The following is a 26,581-nucleotide window of genomic DNA, read 5'->3' as shown; positions in this document are numbered from 1 at the left end:
AGTAGGAAGGGTGAGCAGTGGCCTTGAACCCAAAATGGCTGAGCACCAAATTTTCTCCTTGCTCTCCCCCATGCCAGTTGCCCAAATGCAAAATATAAATACTAGTGCTGCCCGATTCAGGAAAAAAACTTTTGATTCGATTCGATTCGATTCAGCCTACTGAATTGGTTTTTCGATTCAATTTTCCTGCCCAATTGGGTGTTTCTTTCAAACATCCTGGTGGGTTTATTTTATAGCCTCTTCACCCCCTTTGCCTTCTCCTAACCACACTGGCGCTGTGGTGTAAACAAAATAAACAAACAAAAAAGACTTTTCCTCTCTCTCTTAAATCCTAGCTCACGTTTGTGGTCTAACACCAGCTCTGGCAGGATACACATTTCAAATCTGACATATTGTAATCACAAAATGGAAAATACAATTAGTTTTTCTCCTTTTGTTGTCTGGTCATTATTCAAATCTTGTTGGTCCCAGGCTCTGGTTGTCTTCTGTTAACTTGCTTGCCAGGATCTTCTTCTTTCTCCGTTCTAACCATCCATCTGCCATCTCTGTCCTCCCCTTCTGTTTCCCTTCCTTCCCCTGGAAGTCTGGCATCTTTCTTTTTTTTCGTCTCCATCCACAGATCCACCTTTTCTTAACTACCCTATCATCCAGCATCTCTCTCTCCTTCCCCACCACTCCAGGGTCCACCATCTCTCCCTTTCTTTTCCCAAGTACCTTCCTATCCAGTATCTCAATCCCCCCACACCATCCCTTATGTTCAACTTCTCTCCCTTTCTGTTCCTTCCCTCCCTAAATCCCATTGTCCATCATCTCTCTTCCTCTCCTCTATTTTCAGACCCATTATTTCTTCCCCCCCCCCCCAAAGTCTGGCATAGACACATCTCTTCTCTGAGAAGGGGCGGGACAGCAGCAGAGAGAAGAGAGCTCCGAAGCCGTACAGCAGCTTGCAAAGATCGCTAGCGCCAGCGATCTTATTGCAGGCTGCTGAAATTAGGAAAATTCATTCTGGGAGGCCAGGGGAAACACGCAGGCCTTGGGCGGAGCGGCCTTCCGGGGGAAGGGGGGTACAGGTGGGCTTTTGCTGCACAGGGAGAAGGAAGGGTGGAATAGAAAGATGCTGCATAAGAGGATTGGTGAGAGGGGAGGAAAGATGCTGCACATGGGGGGAGGGGGAGAAAGGAAAGAGGAAGAATTGGGGTAGAGGAGAGGAAGGGAGAGATGATTGTTATACATGAAACAGAATAAGCCCCGAAAATAAGCCCTAATGCATTTTTCGGACCCAAAATTAATATAAGACACTGTCTTATTTTCAGGGAAACATAATAACTTTAATTGTCAGTATATAAATGCCTAAAATAAATAAATAAACATGTCAAAGTGAAGCTTCAGGCTTGCTATAGTAATGGCCTCATACTGTAGTTCTGCACAGCACACAGTTCTAGCAAATGCTACACCTACTCCACATGGCAACCATCTAATGTTTGCAATAATATCAGGAGAAATACTGCCAACAGAATTTAGGAAAACTACCCTATTCAGGGTCCTCTCTCAGTCTCCTGTGGCAACTTAGAAGGAGCTTGAAAAGCAGGCTTAGACTACTGAATGGCAAAAATGCATTTAATTTTTCATTAATCATTAATTAGCAACTTCATTTGAAAATATTTTCCAAGCTATTTTGCCTACATATCATTAGTTTCATCTCGTCTTTCTAAACTCCATTTCACAATTCCTTTTTCTAATTCCTCTTCTATGCTTCTCTCTTGTGCCTTTTACCTACCGGTACTCATCTGTGTCTCTTTCCCTCACATATCTTTAGTTCCTCTTCCCTACCCCTTTGCATGTTGTTTTCTTTCTGCTTCCTTTATCCCCTCCCTAAGCTTTGTCCAGTTTTGCAAATCATCATCATATATAATAAAATGCCAGAGCGCGCATGCGCTCTCGAAAATTCGTGCGGTGTGGTGCTGTGAGGTGTGCTTCTGTGGCAACATTCTAACCTCACGGCGCATGCGGGGGCTGAAGGCGCGCGACTGTGCTCTCTCCCTGTCCTCGGCGCGTCACCGCCCGCCCTCACTCACTGCTGCTTCTCACTCGCTGCCTGCCCGCGTCCTCGCCGTGTCACCTCACTTGCCGCCGCAGCTGCTGATCCTCTTCAGAGCAGCCTGCGATCGTGGCCGGTTTTAAAGAACCTCGCAGGCCGCTCTCCAACCTCAGTAGCACGCTCCCTATTACGCACGGGATCGCATCAGAGGGAACGTGCTACCGAGTTGGAGAGCAGCCTGCGAGGTTCGCTAAAGCCGGCCACCACGATCGCAGGCTGCTTTGAAGAGGAGCAGGCCAGAAGACGCCGGGATGGAGGGGAGGGTAAGAAGGAGATCAATACCGGGAGCCAGGGGGAGAGGGAAAGGGAAAGGGGGCTGCTTTGGGGGAAGGGGTGTGCTGAGGGGAGACAGAAGGGGCCATGGATAGGGAGAGGGAAAGGGGGTTGTTTTAGGGGGGAGGTGTGCTGGGGACAGCTTTGCTCTGGGAGGAGACAGAAGGGGCCATGGAGAGATAGGGAGAGGGAAAGGGGGCTACTTTGGGGGGGAGGTGTGCTGGGGACAGACAGCTTTGCTCTGGGGGAAGACAGAAGGGGCTATGGAGAGACAGGGAGAGGGAAAGGGGGCTGCTTTGGGGGGGAGGGGTGTGTTGGGGGAGACAGAAGGGGCCATGGAGAGATAGGGAGAGGTGTGCTGGGGACAGACAGCTTTGCTCGGGGGGGGAAGACAAAAGAGGGCCAAGGAGAGACAGTTAGGGAGAGGGAAAAGGGACTGCTTTGGGGGGGAGGTGTGTCCTGGGGGCAGACAGCTTTGCTCGGGGGGGGGGGGGGAGACAGAAGGATACAGACAGCGGCCAAGGAGAGAGAGATAAAGAAACACAGACAGACAGACAGACACATCTATTCTAGCACCCGTTAATGTAACGGGCTTAAAGACTAGTTATATATAAACTCTTTTTTTCTGTGAATAGTGCCATATCTATACCATATTCATATGTATGATTGACAAAGAAACATATGGGGTTTTGATATGACACCATTTACAGAAGAAAGTGTTTATGAACAACTATACATGAACAAAGCTATGGGACCCAATGAAATACAGCAGAGAGCTTAGAGAATTCATGATAGGCCTCCTAAAGGATGTGCTTAGATCTTGAAGAGCAAGAAGTGCCACAGAATTATGGAAAGGTTGATGTAGTCCCTCTTCACAAAGGCAGTAAGAGAAAAGAGGTGGGAAACCATAGACCAGAAAGCCTTACCTCAGTGGTTAGAAAAATAATGGAGACACAGAAAAGGATAGTCAACTTTCTAGAATCCAATGAGTTACAAGGTCTAAGACGGGATAACTTTACTAAGGCAAATTTTGTGTGTATGGGGATGAGGGGAGAAGTGTGTGAGAGAGGGGGAAATACTAAACCTGGGGGTATAGAAGTGTCATATATATCAGGGAAAGACACTGGTTCCTGGACACTGCCTGGTTGCATGTTCAGTCTATCCTGAAATAGTGATGTCAGTAGAAGGATCCATAGTCTGTTATTGAGAAAGACATGGAAGCCACTGATTGCCCTGTAGTGGTAGCATGGATTATTGTTACACCTTGGGTTTTGGCCAGGTACTAGTGACCTTGATTGTCCACCGGGAGAACGGGCTACTGGGCATGATGGACCATTGGTCTGACCCAATAAGGTTATTCTTATGTTCTTATTATATACTATACCTTGAGTCAGTGCCTTTCTAGTTCATCTGTTACACGGGATATGCATTATATATGCATTCATGCTGGCAATGACTTGCTGAGGAGGAGGAAGACTGAACCAGGGCAGGTTCAAGAGACTGTGGCACCCTGACCCATCTTTTGCATTAGCACTCCCCCCAACCCATGATCCAGTAGTTCTCCCTCTATCTCAAGTCTCCCCACCCCCAGTTCTGGTGATAAAGGGTACTAAACTCCTGAATCCCAATCTGGCATCTCTCCCTCCTGGCCCATACAGAAGAGGGACGAGACAGAGGGAGATATGATGGACTGGGATTTTGGCACCCTTTAACATCAGCACCCTAGGCCAGGGCCTCACCAGTTGAGCTAGCCCTGGACTGAACCCAAGCAGGTGCTGAGATATGGAATACATTAAACAGTGGGGTCTAGGATGATTTAACATAGCCAGTTAAGCACGATCGTTTCATTGCAGCCAGTTCATCTCGGACAATTCAGCGCGGCCGGTTCAGCATACCTAGTTCACCACAGCCGTTTAATCACGGCCCTTTTAGCCTGGTGCCGCAATAGTTTCTCCAGGCCTGTATTTATCTCTCCCTGCCACAAGCGTAGAAAAGTCTCATTATCAACATGGGGGGAGGGGAAATGCCTCCCTCCCCTGCATGAAAAAGCGGAGAGAAGATTTTTCATACACACAAGCAACAAGCCACCTTCCTGGGCAAATCGGAGAAAAGTCACACTCTGGAAGTTGAGGTAACAGTAGACAGGCTGATGAATCAAAATGGAATATTATACATGATTTTAAAGGCAACAGTCTTCCTTGCCACAGTGAAATGTCCCGTGTTGAAAGTTCTAAGATGTAATGTCCTATGATGAACCAGTCACACCAAACTGCCCAAGATGAACTGGTAGTGATGAAATGACTGCACTTAACTGGCCACACTGAATCGTTCCAATCCACAAATGGGGATGTAACGCCCAGTTCCCAATTAGCTCCCGTTAACTGTTTTTGAAAAGTGGCAGTGGCCATTCATTGATGGGGTAGCATAGACAACAACTACATACATGTGTGAATTTTAACAAATAGGAGCAGCTAAGAGATTACTGGAAATTCATTCTGGATAGAAAAATGTGTTTATCTTTGGTGGATATATACATGAATTTTAATTAAAAAAAACAAAAACAAACAACAACACAAAAATCAAGAGTGTTCCATATTGTTCCATGTACAAATGCATTATGCTATAAAAATATAGTGAATCAGTTCCCTGATTTTGGCAAATAGGAGCTGATTACTTGTAGGCTGTAGTTCAGATGTATCCAGGATCCTGCACATCATATGATGAGTCTGATGTTCTTGAGAAGGATGGTTTTTGTAAAACGTTTACAAGTATGCTTTCGCTGGTTTCTTTCTGCATATGAAGTGTCTTCTTATGTGCAATAAAGTGGTACGTCCCTGAGCAGAATGAAAACATGTAGTCAGAGAAGAAGCATTTATAGACATCCAATGCCAAAATCACACTAGATGAGATGTGTGGCCTGATAGAAAGACAGAAGGATCCACTGTCTTTTCAATCCCCTCTTCGGAGTGACCCAATGAATACAAGACTCCACAGACTTGAATTGTACTGGGACAGTGCAAGAATTATCCAAAGCTCTCACTGTGCACAAATGTTTAGGACCATATGCATTGTTTCTTCAGATATTGATAAATTTGGAAAACATCTTTCAAAGCACTACAGGGCAGTTTTATAACAGAACATCCATAAAAATGTCCAGAAACAGACCCCATACTATGCAGACTACATAAGCATTTATCAGGGCAAATCTATAACCCAGGCACTCACAATTGCCTATGCGTTATATACATATATGTGGTTGAGTCACATTATTATGACCACTGCCTACCTCTGATGTCAGGGACACACAGACAATGAACGAATGCACGTGTCGCACGCAGACTTCATAGGTGTATAAGGTGGGATATCAGCAAGTTACCAATATAGCAATCGCAGCTGTCATGGGGAAAAGACAGGAAAAAGGCAGGATCATCGGCTATTGGGCCAAAGGCGGCAGCATTTCGGAAACAGCGGAGTTTGTGAACTGTTCATGGGCTGCTGTGGTTAAAGTGAACCACAAGTGAATGAATGGAATCTTTACGATGACCCAACATGGTAACTGTGCGTTTTTTTATTTAGTTCCGCGGGCTATAGAATAACTTACCCATAGACTTGAGAAAAGAAGAATCATATATACATTTTTAGACATTTAAAAGCACATTTTTTTCAACTGTCTTTCTCAAATTGAAGAATTGAGTCTGGGATTGTAATCTGTATTTATGTAATGATTCATTTCTGTTATGGAAATTTTTAGTTGTATGTATTAGTTATGGCTTATTGAGATTTGATTGTTTTACTGTTTTATTATTAGAATTTTTATTATTGAGATATTGTTATAGTATTTTATGGGAAAAAATTAACTTTTGCTTTTATTCTTTCCTTTCCTATTTTCTTAATGAATGCAAACCACTTAAGATATAAGTGGTATATAAATAATGAAAATAAATAAATAAAATAAACTGCTTGGATCCTTTTTAGGCTGTTATGCGGTATATAAAGTTGTTTGGGGGTTTTTGAGGGGGGTTTATAATAAAGTTTTATTGTGAAATAGAAATACAAGATAAAAGATACAGTAATCTGGGAACAAATACAACCAGAAACCAAAAACCAAAACACACGATGAAAGAGTCTACCGCGTGGTGTCTGCACGGAGACAAATGGACCCAACCAAGAAACCAAGCACAACCTCCCCTCCCATACCCCCCCCCCACCCCTCCAAGCACTCCCGTGTCAGAAATTCAAGAGGGCATTTCGGGCGCCATGGAACAAGCTATCCCAAACTGGAGCCCAAACTGCTCGGAATTTCCTCCATCGACCAGGGCCACAATTCTTGGCATCGAAATATTCATACTTTAACAAGGTAAACAATTCATTTTTCCACATAGTAAAGGTAGGCACCTCTGCTTGCTGCCATAGCAAAAGTATACATTTTCAAGACAATAATGAAGCTTTTTTCAGCAATAAGGGATTACCCTTGGAAAATCCCAAAGAGGTGAATTGAGAGAAAAACAAAACATCCACCCTCAGGGGAATTCTTTTTTTTTATAATCATCTGCAGATAGAAACCAACAAAGGACCAGAAAGTTTGTACTCTATCGCAGGACCAAAACATTTGAAACAATCCAGCTGGTGTTGAATGGCACTTAGGACAGTCGGCATGAGTAGCAAAGCCAGCAACAAACACCCTGTATGGGGAGATGTAAAGCCTCAACAAGAATTTATAGCCTCAGCAAAGTGATAAGGATCTCAGAGCTGGAGGAAGAAAGTTCACCAAGAATTCTCTGTTTCTGGACTGCCTGGGCCCCTCTCGTGAGGGGGGGGGGGGGGAGTGAGAGAGGCGTAGACTGAGAGGAGGAATAGTTAGATAAACATTTTTTGTACCAATAGGGGGTCACATGACCAGAATTTGGGGATGTACTTTTTGGAACAAAGGAAGAATTTCTCTATAAAAAACATGTGCATCACAGATAAGGCCAGAGAGAGATTCATTTACTTATGCTGCGGGGATCTGCTAGCCCCCTGCTAAGCATATGGGTGCAAGTTCTTCTCTCCATTGCATATTCTGAACTGACAATATATTTCTTTCTTTCTGCTATGTTTGCTGCTATAATTTTGTAAGCCATTATACTAACAATAAACAAATATTGTCTGTTTTGGAAGATACAATGCCGTCTCGTAGTTATTCCAATGAGGTAAACAAAGCAGCCTTTACTTCACTTCTCTGATGAATCATGTTTTGAGCTCCATCAAATGGATGAACATTGGCGTGTCAGGCGTGAAACCACTGAGAACAAAAACCCAGCAACTATTGCTAGATGTACACAAGCTGGTGGCAGCAATGTTATGGTCTGGAGAATGTTTTCTTGGTATGGTTTGGGTCCCTTGATACCTCTGGAAAGCACTCTCAACCAATATAGGTATCTCTCCATTCTTGCCAATCAAGTACACCCGTACACATTGACGGTCTTCCCTATGGCCGATGGGATCTTTTGGCAGGGCAATGCAACATGTTATACCACCAGAATTGTTTGTGAGTGGTTCACAGATCATGACCAAGACTTCCAGCTACTTCCCTGGCCTCCAAATTCCCCAGACTTTAACCCAATCAAACACATTTGGGACCATCTCGATTGACATGTTGGATGACTGGATCCACCACCATGCACCCATCAGCAACTGTCAGACGCTCTGTAGTCTTCATGGCTCCAGATACCTCTAGCAACCATCCAGCATCTCACTGAGTCACTTCCACAGTGTCTGGCTGTCATCCGTGCTCTCAGAGGTGGTTATTTTGAATATTATCAAGTGATCATAATAATATGACTTGACCATGTATGTGAGAGCATAATAATATTCTAACATTTGTGCACATATACAGTACATGTGTAAATACTAGTAAGGTATTTGAGTGCTATTCTGTAAATACCCACTGTGATGGAATATACATTCAGATCTGCAACCCTCAAGGAAAGACAATATGCTAAGGCCCGCTGGGACCCATAAGGCAAACTGAAGAGAATCCTAATTTGCATATCATTTACATGTACAACAAGGGAAAGATGTGACTGGAGCCTTATCCCAGTGAAGGAAGGGGTCCTTGAACTATACTGGCCAGGAGAGGGTCCACCAGAGTAATCTCACCCTAAGCCACTTGGGAATAAGAACTCTGGACTAAGGAAGAACAGAGAACTCTTGGCAACAAGAACTTCTATAGTCAACCACTGGGATGATGCATGCTGGCACCCACCTAACCCCCAGTAAGCCAAGGTCACAAACCTTACTGACTGGTCACCAGAGGTGACTGAAGACCAGAAGTGACCACTGAGTGACTGGAGACCAGAAGGGACCAAAGGCAACCAGCAACTGGAAGTGACCATAGGGTGACTGGAAATGACCAGAGACCAGAAGCGACTACAGTGACCACAGGTGACTGGAGACTGGAAGTGACCACAGAGGTGATCAGAGGCCAGAAGTGACCCTAAAACGACCAGAGATAATCAAAGGCTGGAAGGGACCTGGGAGGAACCCAAAGCAACAGGAAGAATCACCCCAAAACAAAGAATCTACCATCTACACCCATTTAACTTACATACCTCCAGATCCTGTATACCGCGACTAAAGTTCTGCACACAAATATGTGGGTATTCTGATTTATGCATGCAATTTAAGTACTTAACATGCCTGCCAGTCCCGATAATCACCAATTAACAAGCAATTATTGACACTAATTAGAATTTTACAAGCACAACTTTCTAAGTATATTCTATAAAATGATGTGCATAAATTCTACTGCCCCTCAAAAAGGACATGGCCAGGGGAGGACAATGGGTGTGTCATGAGCATAACTTTATGCACATATTTTATGAAGTCTGTGCATTACAGCTCTATTCCTGGAAGATACTCTCAGGCAGATTGCATAAAAGCACTTGTGTACTTGTATGGGCATGTTCAGCTGTACAGTTTTAAAAAGGTCCTTTTCCATGTGTAAAACATGCTTTACATGCAGAAAACACTTGTAGGTAGGGTTAGGTCTGGAAAAGCATATGAGACGATTATCAAAACCTACTGCCAGCAGTAACGTCAGTTAGCGTGGGAATAGCGTTCATATAAACCAAGGAATGCTCAGAGGGCTTTAGCATGGGAAACATTGTGGGTGGCAGAAATGGCCACAAATTGTATTTGGATGTGGTGGCTTGTTTTTTGGCTTTTTTTTAAATGGTTAACTACTATATTATTTATGTATCAAAAAAATAGATATTACACTCACTTTGTTATATATTTTGTCACTGCTTGCTTCTTATTTTTCTGTAGATTCTTCCATGAAACTCCCGATTAATCCATCATTCATTAATCATTTTGATAATTGATTCTAATGTGACCTCAGCGGCTACACTTGGATTTCATATTTCATGTAAAACCCAACCTATACTGTAGCCAGTCTCCCCATTGGTCACTCTTTTATCTTATTTTACATTCAAATTCTTCAATTGATTTAAATAATTTATGATATAAAAACCTTAAACCTACGACGTGAATTCAGCGTTTCACAGAGAAGCTGTTTCAAGAGCATCCCTATTTGCAGATTATTCACCATTATCTCCCCCATACCTCTAGTTGTTCAATGCCGCGAGTAAGAACTTCAGCGTGCTCCTCGGAACACTGGTGGCTCTCCCTCTGACATCACTTCCTATGCGTGGCATCCGGAAATGACATCAGTGGGAGAGCTAATAAATGTGAAGGCCTTGAAATATATCATCCCTAAAACTCAATTAATTGATAACAAGAAAAGTTGGAAGGGAGGATAATGCTTATGACACAAGTCAATTCTGAATATACTTATGGTCATATCAAAGCCATTATAGCATCTAATAAATTATTAATTTCTAAAGATTGTATATGTGAAAGCTATTTGTCAATACTAAGTCAGGATTCCTTATTAAATATCTGAAACCAAAAAATGGTGGACATATCATAAATTATACAGACCTCAATCTTTGGAACCTCTTATGATGTATACCATTCCAGGTTCCTGTCTTGTATATTGTTGTAATCATCTATGTCCACCATCTCCTACCAAAAAGTTTATTTTAAAGTTATTTTTATTCAACTACTTAAGTTTTAAATTTTAATCCCTAATAAATTTATTTGCACTTTATTCCCAAATAAAATTAATATTGCTAAATTTATTATGATAACATATCTAAATCTTATTAAAATATGTTATTTTTTAATAATGACAATATTCATTGTTATTATAGTACATGTTGTTAAATATATTTATATATATATATAATAAAACTGGAAGATGAGATAGAAAAAGACTAAAAATCAATTCGTGTTAATATAAGCAATTTATGGAAACTTAAAAAGTTCTTTTAGGATTCTTTTGAAATTTGATAAATCTATAACTTAGGAAATTTTATAAAGTGCATAAGTGCATGTGCTAAACCTTACAAATAAATAATATGTGCAAAACGGCTCATTAAATATTAGAATTATATAATAATGTGCAAAGCTGCTAAGATAGAGTAAAAATAAAGAAGAAAAGTAAAAAATGAAAGAAAAAAGGGGAGCAACACTTAGCTTTGTCATGAGGTGGAACCAGCCACCATCAACGTTGATATGCTGAACAACTCCTGACACCTATTAACTTTGAAGGCGTTTCAACCCCAAACCGGGTCTTCTTCGGGGGAAATTTCAAACTAGGTTGCCTTGCTTCCATTTCTTTTTCGCTCCATTTTTCTTTTTTATTGTGGGCTACGGTGGCTCAATTATTCCAGTTTTACCTGATGTCATATTACGCAAGAACGCTGATTCATCTACATCCGGCAGCCATGTTTCCTATGGTTCTGTATATGGCAAAAGCAGTTGATACCAGAAGATTCTATTACGAAACCACGTAATCAGTGGGAGAGCTGACACGGTTGTGAGGGAAGGGGGAAGGGAAGGGGGCGTGCGTGTGGCGAGGGGAGGAGTGGGAAGAGGTGGAGGGAACAGAGAGGAGGAGGGGTGCTGGGGTGGACAACCCTCCTTACTATACCACTGGAATGCAGGCATGGGAAAGGGGTAAATGATCTAAATGTTTGTATGCTTGCCTATCCTGTGTGGATAGATCACTAGTGGGCACACTGGATGGAAGTTGCTGGTCATCCTCTGCCATCGTTTACTATATTGCAATCTTCATGCAGCTATCTTCTCAATAGAAGTTGTTTATAGGTATTTTACCTGCATAGAGACTCATAAATATGGAGATCCAGCCCAAAGCATAAGACCACATATATGTGGATTCCGGCAAACCAGCAGTCTGGCCCGTATAAGTTGTCAGTGCGACAAACCCAAAGAACGCTATATAAAGCAACAAAAGAAATAAGCTATGATGAACAGGAGGCATGGTTCAAAATGCTTCTATCTCACCACTAACATATTCAGCCTGAGATGTGCAGATGTATGTTCTGCAAATGTACTTTCAGATCTTGGGCTAATTATCTTTTCTGAGGCTGGAAGTGATGGGTAAGCAATTTCCAAAGCATTATGAAAACATTTTTATTTTAGCAGGAACATGATGTTAATGTTGACATTTGAATTTGATTTGATCCAAGAGTTTCTGGCTTCAATATTCATAAGAACATAAGAATTGCTGCCGCTGGGTCAGACCAGTGGTCCATCGTGCCCAGCAGTCTGCTCACGCAGCAGCCCTCTGATCAAAGATCAGTGCCCTAACTGAGACTAGCCCTACCTGAGCATGTTCCGGTTCAGCAGGAACTTGTCTAACTTGGTCTTGAATCCCTGGAGGGTGTTTTCCCCTATGACAGACTCCGGAAGAGCGTTCCAATTTTCTACCACTCTCTGGATGAAGAAGAACTTCCTTACATTCAGTGCTGGGCCATGTCCAGCCACTTTCACTGAATATCTGGATTTATGTGGCCAGCTATCTCTGACAATAAGTGACAATATTCAGCACTTAACCACCTAAGTGACACCACATCCAGATAAGGAAGTTCTTCTTCACCCAGAGAGTGATGGAAAACTGGAACGCTCTTCCAGAGGCTGTTATAGGGGGAAACACCCTCCAGTGATTCAAGATAAAGTTAGACAAGTTCCTGCTGAACCAGAACGTACTCAGGTAAAGCTAGTCTCAGTTAGGGCTTGATCTTTGACCTAAGGGCCGCCTTGTGAGCAGACTGCTGGGCACGATGGACCACTGGTCTGACCTAGCAATGGCAATTCTTATGTTCTTATGATTGACTTTTATGCAGTCCAATATGGCTGCTTAACTTAGGCAGTTAAGTGCTGAATATTGCCACTTAATCACATACCGTGTTGACTAAATCCCCTACAAAATAGCTGACTTTTGAATTTAGCAGTCTGTGGTGATATTCAGCAGTGTTAACTGGTTAAGTGCCATTGAATCTCAGCGTATAATCCCAGAAAAGCAATTTAATCTGCTAGAAGTCATTCCTGTGAAAGGAGAAGGAGCTGGAGGGAAGAGTTAATCACATTAGAGAAAGAAACTATGTACTTTAATCCTGTCATACTCTTTTAATAAGGACTAATTGTGCTGAAGTTCTTGATGAAGATTTAGTCTGCTGGACTCTTATAGAGAATTTAAAAAAAAAAAAATTGAATTCTGTTTAGATTTTCCTTTCTGAACTCTTTATGGAGGTCTCTTGCTGTTAAGCATCTTTGAAGGAATTATTATTGCTATCTTCATTACCCTGCAGGATTCCTTATACAAGGGAGTTTAAGCCTGCATTCACTGAAATAGATTATTACTCTTGTACTTATGAAGAATTACAGACTGCAACTACAGTATTATAGAGCATTATCTCTGTTCTGTGCACTACTACTGATTATCACTGCTGTGTACACTAATGAAACTTTTCACTACTAGTATGTTTCTTTGTTGACATATTCAAATTCTTGATGACATAGACCCTAAGTTAAAGATTTTGGACAGAGTGCACTTGAGCTATGTTACCACTTACCTGACACACTAGCCCTAATTCTATAAAGTCTGCCTAACTTAATAGGCTTAATCGGTGCCGATATTGGCACTCAGCACCTCATAATCAGCTTTATTTGGACTTAATTAAAAGGCGCCTAATTTTGAAAAGCTTGATTCTATTAAAAGTAGGTGCCAAGCCCAAAGCGCCTACACCAGGGGTGTCTAAAGTCCCTCCGCAATCCAGTCGGGTTTTCAGGATTTCCTCAATGAATATGCATGAAATCTATTTGCATGCACTGCTTTCATTGTATGCTAATAGATCTCCTGCATATTCATTGGGGAAATCCTGAAAACCAGACTTAATTGCGGCCCTCGAGGAGGGACTTTGACACCCCTGGTCTATACTGAAAGTGGGTATGGTTAGGGGTAGATCATGGGTGTGTTTTTGAGTTAGGTGCCTCTTTGTGAATTAGGTGCTGTTAGGCACCGATATCAGCGCCCAACTTTAGATGAAGAAAACTGTCATAAATTGGAGATGTCTAAACGTTAGGATGCTGCGTGTTGCCTAAGCATGCTTAGGCATCCTAAGTGTGATTCTATAATGGACACTTAAGTTTTTATAGAATTGGTGCCGATATCAGCACCTAATTGTAGGCAGACTTTATAGAATCAGGGCCCATGGGCCTGACTCTGTGAACAGATCATAGGTTAGGGGCACCGCTAGGCATCTAGACTGGGGATGCCTAGCTGAGCTCTGCACAGAACTCAGAATTGATTAATGAGCTTAATTGGTGAGGTAATTGACCATGCCATTAAAATCTCATTTAAAAAAAAATAAAAAATGTTAAGAATTCCATGTGAAACTCAGAGCGGCGCCTAGCGGCACCTTCCCACAAAGTAAGTGCAGTTATGTACGGAGCATGATATGACTTAGGCATTGCTAGGCATCTGTGTTAGGCATCGGTAAATTAGGCCAGGAAAATCCTGGCCTAATATACTGGCATCTAACATTAAGATGGCTTAACTTGAATTAGAATCGTGCTGGGTGGCACCTATCATGTTTATATGTTTCTGTGATGAAGAGATAATGGTTACTGTGGATGGGCAGACTGGATGGGCCATTTGGCCTTTATCTGCCATCATGTTTTTATTTCTCTAAACAATGCCTAGCAGTTGATTGACAACTGTGCTGAATGGTGCCTAGGAGTTAGGCACCATTTACAGAATCAGGCCCTATGTGTTACCTGTGCAGGTTAACCAGTCCTTGTTTTCCTCCAGTGTACCTACAATTTTCTAGTTCCTCCTTCACTTAACAACAAAATCTGAGAATGGAAATCCATCTATGCAATGGGAGCCTGTTCCTAGTTGTTCGGAGTCAGAGATCATCCTAGAAAGGAAGGCAGAATTCAGGGGTATAGAAGGGGGGGGGGTGGACCGCCCCGGGCGCTGTCTTCATGGGGGCACCAGCACTAGTGCCTCTCCTCCTCTCTGTACCTGCATACCTCTTTAAATATTTGCCAGCATGAGCAGCATCTTCCACTTACTGCTGGCATCAGTGCTGGCTACCTTTTGACGTCACTTTCTGGCCGCAGGACCAGGACATGACATCAGAAGAGAGCCAAGCTGGGTGCAAGCAGCAGGTGGAAGGTGCTACTCGCGCTAGTAAATATTTCAAGAGGTACGTGGGGGCACTCAGGCAGCGAGGAAGAATGGAAGGGAGGGTGCAGGGTGTGGCAAGGCACCAACCTCCCTCACTACGTCATTGGCTGGAGTACTCACCAGAGTTAAAGCACAAGATGGCAGATACAAAGGACCTTTGAATTCTTTCACAGGTTCTGCATGTGATAAAGGATAAGACTCCAAAGTATACAGAAGTATAGCAGGTTAGGATGGAAAGAGCCATGAAGAACTGTACCACCACCAGATAAACTAAGAGAAAAACAGAAGGAGATTAGCTCAGTGTTAAATGCTCTTAGTTACACCACTAGCATTCGCAAATAAATTCCTCCCAACAAGAAGAAAAGTACAAAGACCAAGAAAATCAAGGCCTTGACTAAATCATTTTCCAGGAAATGTGGGCATAGTATATCCTGAGGTCCCTATGACATGCAGTAGCTACAGGCTTATTCATAGGGACTAAATCCAGGCCTAGATCAGCTTGCTATGTGGAAAAATATAGCCAGTCAGTAACCAACAAAACCCAGGACTTACCAAGATGAACAGGGATTCTCTGGCAGTAGCCAAACTGGCATTCTTTCCACAGACCCCTGGTCACAGGGATACCCATCACTTCCACCTTCAGCCAGAATTCAGTCGCTGTGGAAACTACCCAGAAAACACTAGATACACAAGAGAGGATGAGAGCTATGGCCTTGGGATTCCTTGTACCAGAACAGTTTACCCATTCTGGCCACCGTAGTATCAAGACGATGAAGGGGTAAATCTTAGAAAATAACCAAAGTGAAGAGAAGCACGAAGTAGAGACCTGAAAACATAATACAGAGTCATTGATATCACTTCAGGGGACATATTTTATATAACAGCCTTTTTTAAACAAAGTTTTCTGTTGAATTTGTGCGAGACATGCCATTTGCAAAGGTGGACATATGGGGGTAAATTCAAGAAATGGTGCCAAAGTTAAGTCACAGAGATGATACACACTGTAATTCTGTAATGGCAGTTCTATGTGTAACAACTGTTACAGAATACTAACATAAGTGTATTTTTGTGCTTATCATTAGATGTGAGCACCTACACCAGCTCAAAATCTGTGTAAGTGGTCACTCCTTAGGTGTGTAAATTATAGAATTCTATAACCTGCATGCCTAACTACCTGAAATGTCCCCAACCTACCCATACACCTCTTGTGTCCAGGCTCCCTTGAAGTTATGCTCTCTGGTTAAGCATACAATTTCCATATCATTTATTTCCAATTTCCATATCATGTATAAATAAGTTACTGTATTTCCCCACATATAGGCCGCCTCTCTACATAGGCTGAAAAGGGCAGCCTATGTTTAAAAAATGGAAGATAAGCCATCTCATGGTATAAGCCACGGCTTATCTTCCGGTACCTCCCCTGCCTTTTTCATTCATCCCCCCACCCCCAGTACCTCCCCTGCCTTTTTCATTCATCTCCCCACCCCGGTACCTTTTTTGTAAGCCCCCTCGCTTGTGTGTGGCTTGGGTCTCCATTGGTGCAGGGCAGCCGCGATCTCTTTGGCAGCTGGCCTGCTCCTGCACTGCCCACTGAATGGTTGACATCAGCTCTCACGGGACTCACGAGAACTGACTTCAGCCATTCAGCACGCAGTGCGGTGGCAGGCCATATGCCAAAGAGATCACGGCTGCCCTGCACCGTTGGAGACCCGAGCTGCGCACCAGCGAGGGGGCTTCCAAAATAGGTACCAGGGGTGGGGGGGAATGACTTAGATATTTTATATAGGCCACCCCATATAACTAGGCTTGTAAAACCCATGTATAGGTCACGGCCTATATTTGGGAAAATACGGTAAATAGCACTGATCCCAGTACAGATCCCTGTGGCACTCCACTGTTTACTCTCTTCCATTGAGAAAAATGACCATTTAACCCTACCCTTTGTTTTCCATCCGATAACCAATTTCTAATTCACAACTGAACTTTGCCACCTATTCTGTGACTCTTTAATTTTCTCAGGAGCCTCTCGTGAGGAACTTTATCAAAAGCTTCCTGAAAATCTAGATACACTATATCAACTGGCTCACCTTTACCCACATGTTTATTCATCTTCAAAAGAAGTCTAGCAAATTGTTGAGGCACGATCTCCCTTGGCTCAATCCATGCTGATTCTGTCTCATTAAATCATGTTTGTCTACGTGATTCACAATTTTATTTTTTATAATTGTTTCCACCATTTTGCCCAGCACTGAAGTCAGGCTTTCCAGTATGTAATTTCCTGGATCTCGCCTGGAACCCTTTATAAAAATCGTTGTAACATTATCTACCCTCCATTCTTCAGGTACTACAGATGATTTTAGCGACAGGTTACAGATCACTAACAGCAGGTTAGCAATTTCATTTTTGAGTTCTTTTAGTACCCTGGGATGTATATTTATCACTTTCTAACTTGTCTATTTGGCTTAGTATATCTTCCAGATTCACCAAGATCTTTTTCAGTTCCTCCGCATCATCACCCTTGAAAACCATTTCCAGTTCAGGTAGATTGCTTACATCTTCTTCTGTAAAGACCGAAGCAAAGAATTCATTCAGTCTCTCTGCTATGTTTTAATCCTCCCTGAGCGCCCCTTTTGTTCCTTGATCATCCAACAGTTCCACGGATTCCCTCACTGGTTTTCTGTTTTTGATGTACCTAAAAAAATTGTTATGAGTTTTTGCCTCTTTGGAAAGTTTTTCTTCATATTCTTTCTTCACTTTTATCAATGCTTTGCTTATAACTTGTCATTGCTTGTGGCTCTTCTTATTTTCTTCATTTGGATCCTTTTTCCATTCTTTAAAGGATGTTTTTTTGGCTCTAATAGCCTCTTTCACTTCACCTTTTAACCATGCCGGCTCTCGTTTCTTCTTCTTTTCACCTTTGCTAATACATGGAATACATCTGGTCTGGGCTTCTACGATGGTATTTTTTAAATAACACTGACATATAAAAACATGAAAATTCAATTTAAAAAGTACAATGATAAAAAATACAGTGATAAAAATCCAACTGGACCCAGATGAGAAATGTATGCTTAAGTGTTCCCGAAGATAGGTTTTGCTATTTCCTTCACCAGTATTACATGTGTTGAACTGAAATGAATTTTTCACTTGTAGCTGTAGCCATTTCAATTTGTTTTATACAGATTTAGCCACTAGTTCACACAATATATTTAACAGAAGAAGAAGATTTTTATGAAAAATTATCTATGAAATGAAAGACTGTGTGCAAGAAAATTAATGTATATGTATACGGAGTTTTTTTTCAGACCAGTGATGAAACATGAGGCTCAGGGTACTGTGCAGTCCTGGCCAATCGTGAATGAGGCCCATTTTTCTCCGGCTTTCATATTCACTTTTATTATTTGGCTTCTGTGTTTGTTGATTTTTGATTAAGTGTGAGTGTGGTTTTTCTGGTAAACCAGTAAACAGTACATTTCTGTTTTTGATTGTTCATATTTATACGACTGTACCCATTTTTTTAGTAACCAAGGGCTCTGCCATTCTGCCCATTTGCAAGCAGGACCTGTGTTCTTGCAGATGAGTCATAAATACCCTTGAGGTTTGACCAATATATAATAGAGAACATGGACATTGGATGCAATATATGTCTCCACTGGATCTACAGGTGGTACATGACTTCAACTAAAGCTACAATAAAGGTAGACAAAGCATTGGGGCCGTATGGTGTACATCCTAGGGTGCTGAAGGAACTTAGGAAAGTTCTGGCAGCTCCACTAACTGACCTTTTCAACAAGTCTCTAGAGTCTGGAGTGGTACCGGAGGACTGGAGAAGGGTGGATGTTGTCCCTCTCCACAAAAGTGAAAGTAAGGAAAAAGTAGGGAATTACAGGCTGGTAAGTCTGACTTCTGTGATAAGCAAATTAATGGAAACACTTTTAAAACAGAGAATGGTGACATTTCTGGAATTCTGTTGATTACAAAACTGGAGGCAACATGGATTCACTAGAGGTAGGTCTTATCAGACAAACCTGATCAATTTCTTTGACTGGTGACCATAGAATTGGATAGAGGATGTGTGCTAGATGTGGTGTATTTAGATTTTAGCAAAGCCTTTGACAGTGTTCCACACAGACGTCTAATAAATAAACTGAGTGCCCTCGGGATGGGTCCCAAAGTGATGGTCTGGATCAAAAACTGGTTGAGTGGAAGGCGACAGAGGGTAGTGATCAATGGAGATCGCTCTGAGAAAAGGGATGTTACCAGCGGTGTGCCTCAAAGTTCTGTTCTTGGGCCTGTTCTTTTTGACATTTTTATAAACGATATTGCTGAAGCGTTGTCGGGTAAGTTTTGCCTCTTTGCGGATGATACCAAAATCTGCAATAGAGTACACACGCCGGATGGTGTGAATAGCATGAAGAAAGACCTAGCGAAGCTTGAGAATGGTCTGAAAATTGGCAGCTAAAATTTAATGCTAAGAAAAGCAAGGTCATGCATTTGGGCTGCAAAAACCCAAGGGAATGGTACAGTTTATGGGGTGAAGAATTTATGTGCACGACAGAAGAGCGGGACTTGGGTGTGATTGTATGTAATGATCTAAAGGTGACAGGTTGAAAAGGTGACAGCAAAAGCTTGGGAGAGGAGAGGAGAGATATGGCCAGTAGGAAGACCCTGTATAAGACTTTGGAGAGACCTCATTTAGAATATTGTGTACAATTCTAGAGGCCGCACCATCAAAAAGATATAAAAAGGATGGAGTCGGTCCAGAGGAAGGCTACTAAAATGGTATGTGGTCATCATTAGGCATATGGGGACAGACTTAAAGATCTCAATCTGTATACTTTGGAGGAAAGGCGGGAGAGGGGAGATATGATAGAGACGTTTAAATACCTATGTAATGTAAATGTGCATGAGTCGAGTCTCTTTCATTTGAAAGGAAACTCTGCAATGAGAGGGCATAGGATGAAGTTAAGAGGTGATAGGCTCCAGAGTAATCTAAGAAAATACTTTTTTTTTTACAGAAAAGGTGATAGATGCACGGAACAGTCTCCCAGAAGAGGTGGTGGAGACAGAGACTTTGTCTGAATTCAAAAGGGCCTGGGATAGATAGGCACGTGGGATCTCTCAGAGAGAGAAAGAGATAATGATTACTGCGTATAGGCAGTCTAGATGGCCATTTGGTCTTTATTTGACGTCATGTTTCTATGTGTCTATGCTTCTAACTTGTATACTGTATAGCTTGAGTTGTTGGATGTTCAAATATCTGCCCTTCCAACAACTGTGGACACATTGAGCAGTGTTCACAGGTATGATGGCCATATGGTTCTTCCTATACATAAAGGAGGTAAACAATTTGGACTAAGAATATCACATAAATTGTTGTTTCTTTGAAAAGAAAACAGAAATGTAGATGATTCAAAACAAAGGTGAACTCTTGAGCATGGAGAAATATGGATGTATTGCTCATTGTAGCTGAACTGACAGATTAAAAAATTTTGTCACAAAAGGTAGCACCTCCTTTTCCTTCTTCTCTTCACGATATCTTATAATGCTCGCTTCCTTGCTTTTTTTCATTATTGTTTCTGGATAGCCACCAACTTATTCAGGTTTACGTTTTGGTCTGCATTCTGATTTATATGTGGCAGTGTGGCTTCCTATTAAGGTGTCAAGCATAATTTTGTCTTATTTTTGGTGGTTGTGTATTATGATTCTTATTTAAACATAGTAGGATTACAGTCATTAAAATCACCCATTATTATACCAATTCTCCAGCTTTCCTAATCTCTAAAAACATTTCTTCATGTCTGCTCATTTTGTCCCAGGGAATTGTAGTATAACCTTACCTTTATATTCCTTCCCTTCACATATGGAATTTCTATCCATATGGATTCCACACTGCTATCTATGTCATGCAGAATGTTTATTTGATTTGATTCAATTCCCTTTTAAACATATAGCACAATGCCCCCTCCAGTTTGATCCACTCTATCCTTGTGATATAATTTGTACCCAGGTAATACAGTGTCCCATTGATTGTCCTCCTTCCACCAAGTCTCTGAGATGCCTATTATCTACTTCATCATTCAGTGCTATATACTCTAACCTCTCCTTTATTATTTTTCAGGCTTCTAGCATTTGTATACAGACACTTGAAATTGTGTTTTTTCCTTGTAACTACAGGTTGCTGAGAAGACAGGGAAAATTTGAGTCTTTTATTCTGCCTTCCTTTTAAACTCTCCTGGCTTTCTTTCACCATTATTGAAACCTCTTTACTGGGACTCCCTAAATATCCTGTTTCAATAGTATCCTTCAAGGATACCTCATACTGAACCATACGTTCCTGGGCGACTGTCTGCTTTCTCCCACATCTCAGTTTAAAAGCTGCTCTATCTCCTTTATAAACATTATTACCAACAGTCTGGTTCCATCATATTACAATAAGGGACCCAACACATTTGTTTACTTTTGGCCTATCAAAGAGTTAATCTTGTGCTTGTTGCATTTTAAATATAAATAGAGTGTGGATGCAGGGATAGCTATGACTCAGAACAAAAAGAACCAAAAGTCCAACTTCGTCTGCAGTGAGAAACAGACCAGAGCAAACAAACCAAAACTGCAGGCTTATACACGATGCAGGCAAATTTTATTATGACAAATAAATCTTAACTAAAAACCTTTTACCAACACAGTTGGGTCCCCTGTCTGGTAAAAGGTTTTTAGTTAAGATTTATTTGTCATAATAAAATTTGCCTGCATTGTGTACAAGCCTGCAGTTTTGGTTTGTTTGCTCTGGGATAGCTATGACTAGCAGAATGTACATTGATGTCATGGAGAGTGCTTGCACTTCTGAATTTGTGATTACTGTATATCAGTGCTTGAGTTTACATGCTTGTCTATTCAGAACAGGACCAAAAACGGGAGACAAGACACTGACTTGCACAGAGCAGTGGAATAACAGTATTCAGCTCCCATAAAGGGAGGCAAGAACCTGTACACAAGAGTGGTAGGACTGTGATGCATTTTCACACAAGTTAGTGAATGGCACTAGGCCAGTTAATCTGAGCAAAAGTTGACCCGAGTCACTAAGGACATAAAATTCTATGTATTGCCCTATTACCTTAGTTTTATTCTTTTCTATTTGATTGGCAATATATCAAATAGAATTTGAATTTGAACTTGAATGGAGGGCTGTACAAGCAGGTATCCTGAATTCTAGTTGTGTTGCCTGGATCCCCATAAGGGGATGGGTTGCAGGAATCTCTCCTGAGAAAACAGTCATACTGTACATGGGGTAAGGCTGAGATGTGTGTGAGAACCAAGTTATGGTGCTCAAGCCAGCTTGCAGGTGTAAATAGCCAGCTTTTCCCTCTCTTCTCTCAAGAGAACAGTGTACCCCTGAACTCTTCTGCCTAAATGTAGTAGGCAAGGCCAATTGGCTGCATTCTCCAGGCCAAGCAACTCCCTTTAGGGTTTCAGATTTTGGGAAAAAGATATTTCCCCTCCAAATCCATGTTTATATACTATCTCAACATTTGACCATTTGTGGGGTAGGGCTTCATAGCCTTCTGTGGAAAATGAATAGATATAAACTCATATTGATTCCAGGACATAAATTTCCTTGCAACACTAGGCATATCTAGAGATAGGGCAAACACCAGGCTCAGGCTTTACACTGACAGTCATTTTTGACCCCAAATGTATAATATCTTTCCAAGATCCTGTTAGGTTGAAGAAAATCAAAAGGGATATTGTTATGGAGGAAGAGGCTGGCTGAGGGAAGACCGGCAGGCAACCAGGAGAAAGTGATGGTAGATAGTTACAGATCTAATAAATTCTTCTACATCCAATCGCCAAGAATAGCAAGTCTACCAGAGATGAGGTGATTGGGATTCTGAAATATGTATGTCTTGATTTTCTTTTTCTATTCTTTTCCTCTTCTATTTACATCAAAGCGTGGAAGAGAGCTATTTTGGTTTGAGTATACTGTCCTATTGGATTTGAAAAGCCATACCTGATGGATGTTTGCTTACAGTTTGGAGTGGCTAAAGTGTTGGTGTGTGATTCATGATGGAAGATCTGGATGACATCCTCTTCTACTCCCAATAGGTTGCCAGTTGTATAACAACTTCTCTGGAAAACATTCCTATCCTCCCCCACACAATACATTGCCAGGAAAGAGGTGTGTGTGTATTGGGGGGGGGGGGTGACAGCTGGCCCTGGAAGAAATCCTCTTTCTCTCCATCCCCCCTCCAACCCAACACATTGCTAGGATGGGATGTGTGACTTCCGATCCAGGAAGATATCCTTTTTTCCCTCTCCTCCAATATTTTGTTAGGGACTTGAGATTTGTGATCACTGCTACTGTGTTAAGAGGACAAGGAACTTATCAACACCAACAGGAAATACTTGTGTTCTGGCACTATTACCTGGGAAAGGCTGGAATCATCATCAGATGTTGAAACTTCAGTTTCTGTGTTCAAATTATCTATGGTGCTCATGGCGATGGGCTCGGAGATGTTTCTTATTAACCATCACCTGCTTTGGGTTCAGTTCCTGGCTCTCTCACTGTAGTGGAATGATAACAGAGAACATGAGAGCTCATTTCTTGTAAACAAGAACATAAGTCCGATTGTGGCCCTTCATAGAGAAGAAATTCTTTTAATAAAAAGACCTTGTTTGTAAGCATAGTGGAATATATGGTGGACTGGAGAACAAACCTAATGATTGGTGCTGTGGCCTGCAAACCAGGAGAACTGGATTCAGTTTATATTTCAGCTCCTTGTGACTCTGGGCGTGTCACATAATCCTCCATTGGCCCAGGTACAAAACATAGATTGTGATCCCCCTACAGCAGGGGTCGGCAACCTTTTTAAAGCAAAAAGCCAATTTATCCTAACAATTTGACTCAAGATTTATAAAGAGCTGCAATGGGTAGAGAAGGAAGTTTGAGATATTCCAGGTCTCTCATTCTCTCTCCCCTCTTTCTTTCCTTCAACCTCCTTCCCCTGCCCGTCCCCCTCCCCCAACCCATAGCCAAGTTTCTCTCCCCTCACCAGGCTCCAGTCCTTTAATCTCCCTCCCAACCCCATGATCCCCCACCCCCAAGTCCTACTGAGGTACCTGATGGTCCAATGGGGGGTCTTTATGGCAGAAGCACAGCCCTTTCACTCCTGTATCCTCACGGCTGCCTTCTAAAATGGCTGCTGCAACCTCTCGTGGCAGCTCACAGTACTACAGGAAATGCCATGAGCAGCTGCAAAAGGTCATGGCAGCCATTTTAGAAGGCAGCCACGAGGAGGCAGGAGCGAGAGGACTGTGCTCCTGCCACGAAGACCCCCCACTGGACCATCAGGTACCTTGGTAGGCCCGGGGGGGGGGGGGTGAGGAATCATGGGGTTGGGAAAGAGATTAAAGGGCCAGGGCCTGGAGAGCAACAGCCACATGTCAAAAGAGCTGCATTTTGCTGATCCCTGCCCTTAGAGAGAGAGAGACAGAGAAAATACCTGCTTGGACAAATTGCTTTTTGGTTGGCAGAAAATCAGTTAGTTCTCATTCTGGAAAAGACAGTTGCCTATTACTCCAGTTAACTCATTCTGTTACTTGGGAATTATTTTTGATTACTGGTTATCTTTTGTTCTTCAGATTTCAGCTCTATGTAAACGTAAGTTTCTTCACATTGCGGCAAGTACATACAATCTGTAATTTGTTTGTTCATAATTCCTTTCATTCTCTCTTACTTGCCCTTTTTATATCCCGAATTGATTACTGTAATATTGTTTGTTCTGGCATTGCCCATTCCCTTCTGAAGAAACCTCAAACCCTACATAATTCTGCCATCGCCTACTCTCTCATTCTGGTCGATTTGTGCATGTTACACCTCTATTCAAGAACATCATTGGTTACTAGTTGAATTTAGGCTTACATTCAAGATTTTACTTCTAGCTTTCAAAGCCTTCCATATGGGAAGTCCTTCCTAGTTATATTTTTTAACTATCCCATATCAATGACTACCAGAAAAGGTCCTTCCTAGTCTGCGGGTGGCTCACTATGAGTCTACAGCAGGGGTGTCCAACCTACGGCCCCGTGAAGTATTTTGTGCGGCCCCGGTTGAAGGCGATGCAGTGTTTTTCTCTGCTGCCCCGGGTGTTTACCGACTTGCCGGCTCCCTCCTCTGTCTTGCTGCAGCGTTTGCGCCACCCCAGAAACATTTTTTTCGGCCAATGCGGCCCAGGGAAGCGAAAAGGTTGGATACTGCTGGTCTACAGTAGTGCCTTTTTTTTTTTTTTACAGCCCTCACACTCTGGAACTTATTGCTTTTATTAATTTGTAGAGACATTTCCATCCCCTGCTTCAAAGCTGCAATTAAGATTTAGCTAATTCAACAGTCATACCCCAGCTGAGCATCAGTTACCACTGCTTTGAGCCACTCAGCAGTTTCTGTACAGAATTATTTGCCATGTGTATGTCTGCTATCTAACATTTTACTGTGGTTTGTCAGTGTGAATGGTGGCTTTTCTATTGAACGTTGTATTTCCTTTTCTTAGGATTTTGTTTTAGAATTGCATGCCGCTTTGTCCTGCTTTGACAGCTAAAAGTATTACGAGGGGGTGCTGAAAAGTTTTCAGCCCAGCCAAGAAGAGAATGACATGTTGTGGCTACTGCTAGTATTTCCTCATTAACTCTCACTAGCAGGCCACTGTATTTTCCACAAACTTGAGTAGAGACAGGTCAGAGCTCATCATAGTTTTATTGTTCTTATTGTTGTTGTCAGAATGCACCGTTAGTTGCACACTAGGATGCATTGCACACTAGGATTTCTCCCTTTTTTACCCTGGGTTTCCTCAGATCCAGCAAAAACAATTCATTAACATTCAAAAGGGAAGACATCAAACCAGAATCCCCACAATGCCCTTCATTCACCTTCCTTGGTTTAGGCACTTGTGCAGTTGCAGTGATTAGCTCAGACTTTAAAAAAAGAAGGAACATACTGTAGGCTCATAGTGAGCCACCCACAGACTAGGAAGGACCTTTTCTGGTAGCCATTGATATGGGATAGTTAAAAAATATAACTAGGAAGGACTTCCCATATGGAAGGCTTTGAAAGCTAGAAGTAAAATCTTGAATTTAAGCCTAAATTCAACTAGTAACCAATCCCCACAATGCCCTTCATTCACCTTCCTTGGTTTAGGCCAGACATGGGCAACTCTCGAGGGCAGGAATCCAATCGTGTTTTCAGGATTTCCCCAATGAATATCCATGAGATCTGTTTGCATGCACTGCTTTCAATGCATATTCATTGGGAAAATCCTGAAAACCCAATTGGATTCCAGCCCTCGAGGACGGAGTTGCCCACCCCTGGTTTAGGCACTTGGGCAGTTTCAGTGATTAGCTCAGACTACAATCCCCATAATGCCCTTCATTCACCTTCCTTGGTTTAGGCACTTGTGCAGTTTCAGTGATTAGCTCAGACTAAACATCTTCCTGATTTTAGGCAATTGTGCAGTTCATTAGCAAATTCAATAGTACATTCTGTTATACACTTTTCTCAGTAGCATACATCATAGTTCAAAAGGAAAAACTTCTTTCCAAACAGAGCAAGGCTTTCAGCAGCC

General features: G+C 42.0%; 1 protein-coding gene across 3 annotated transcripts; it reads right to left on the bottom strand.

Annotated features, from left to right (window-relative positions):
- Nucleotides 1–4,723: 4,723 nt before the first annotated feature.
- LOC117369057 (lens fiber membrane intrinsic protein-like) lies at nucleotides 4,724–25,101 on the bottom strand. 3 transcript variants are annotated; one of them, XM_033962973.1, is made up of 6 exons: nucleotides 24,981–25,101; nucleotides 23,396–23,534; nucleotides 15,525–15,798; nucleotides 15,093–15,242; nucleotides 11,594–11,713; nucleotides 4,724–5,205 (listed from the first exon to the last, which is right to left on the bottom strand). In XM_033962973.1, the coding sequence occupies exons 2-6, from the start codon at nucleotides 23,465–23,467 to the stop codon at nucleotides 5,060–5,062; spliced, it is 762 nt and encodes a 253-aa protein (XP_033818864.1). In that variant the 5' UTR covers nucleotides 23,468–23,534; nucleotides 24,981–25,101; the 3' UTR covers nucleotides 4,724–5,059. The 3 variants fall into 3 exon arrangements, with proteins under 3 accessions (XP_033818864.1, XP_033818865.1, XP_033818863.1); XM_033962974.1 differs by lacking the exon at nucleotides 24,981–25,101 and adding an exon at nucleotides 24,892–24,916; XM_033962972.1 differs by lacking the exon at nucleotides 24,981–25,101 and adding an exon at nucleotides 24,090–24,204.
- Between the last annotated feature and the right edge of the window lie 1,480 nt (nucleotides 25,102–26,581).

This window comes from Geotrypetes seraphini, chromosome 11, assembly GCF_902459505.1.
Source record: "Geotrypetes seraphini chromosome 11, aGeoSer1.1, whole genome shotgun sequence".
Classification (NCBI taxonomy): Eukaryota; Metazoa; Chordata; class Amphibia; order Gymnophiona; family Dermophiidae; genus Geotrypetes; species Geotrypetes seraphini.
The sequence above is the reverse complement of the archived record's forward strand: the minus strand, read 5'-3'. Positions and strand labels throughout refer to the sequence as shown.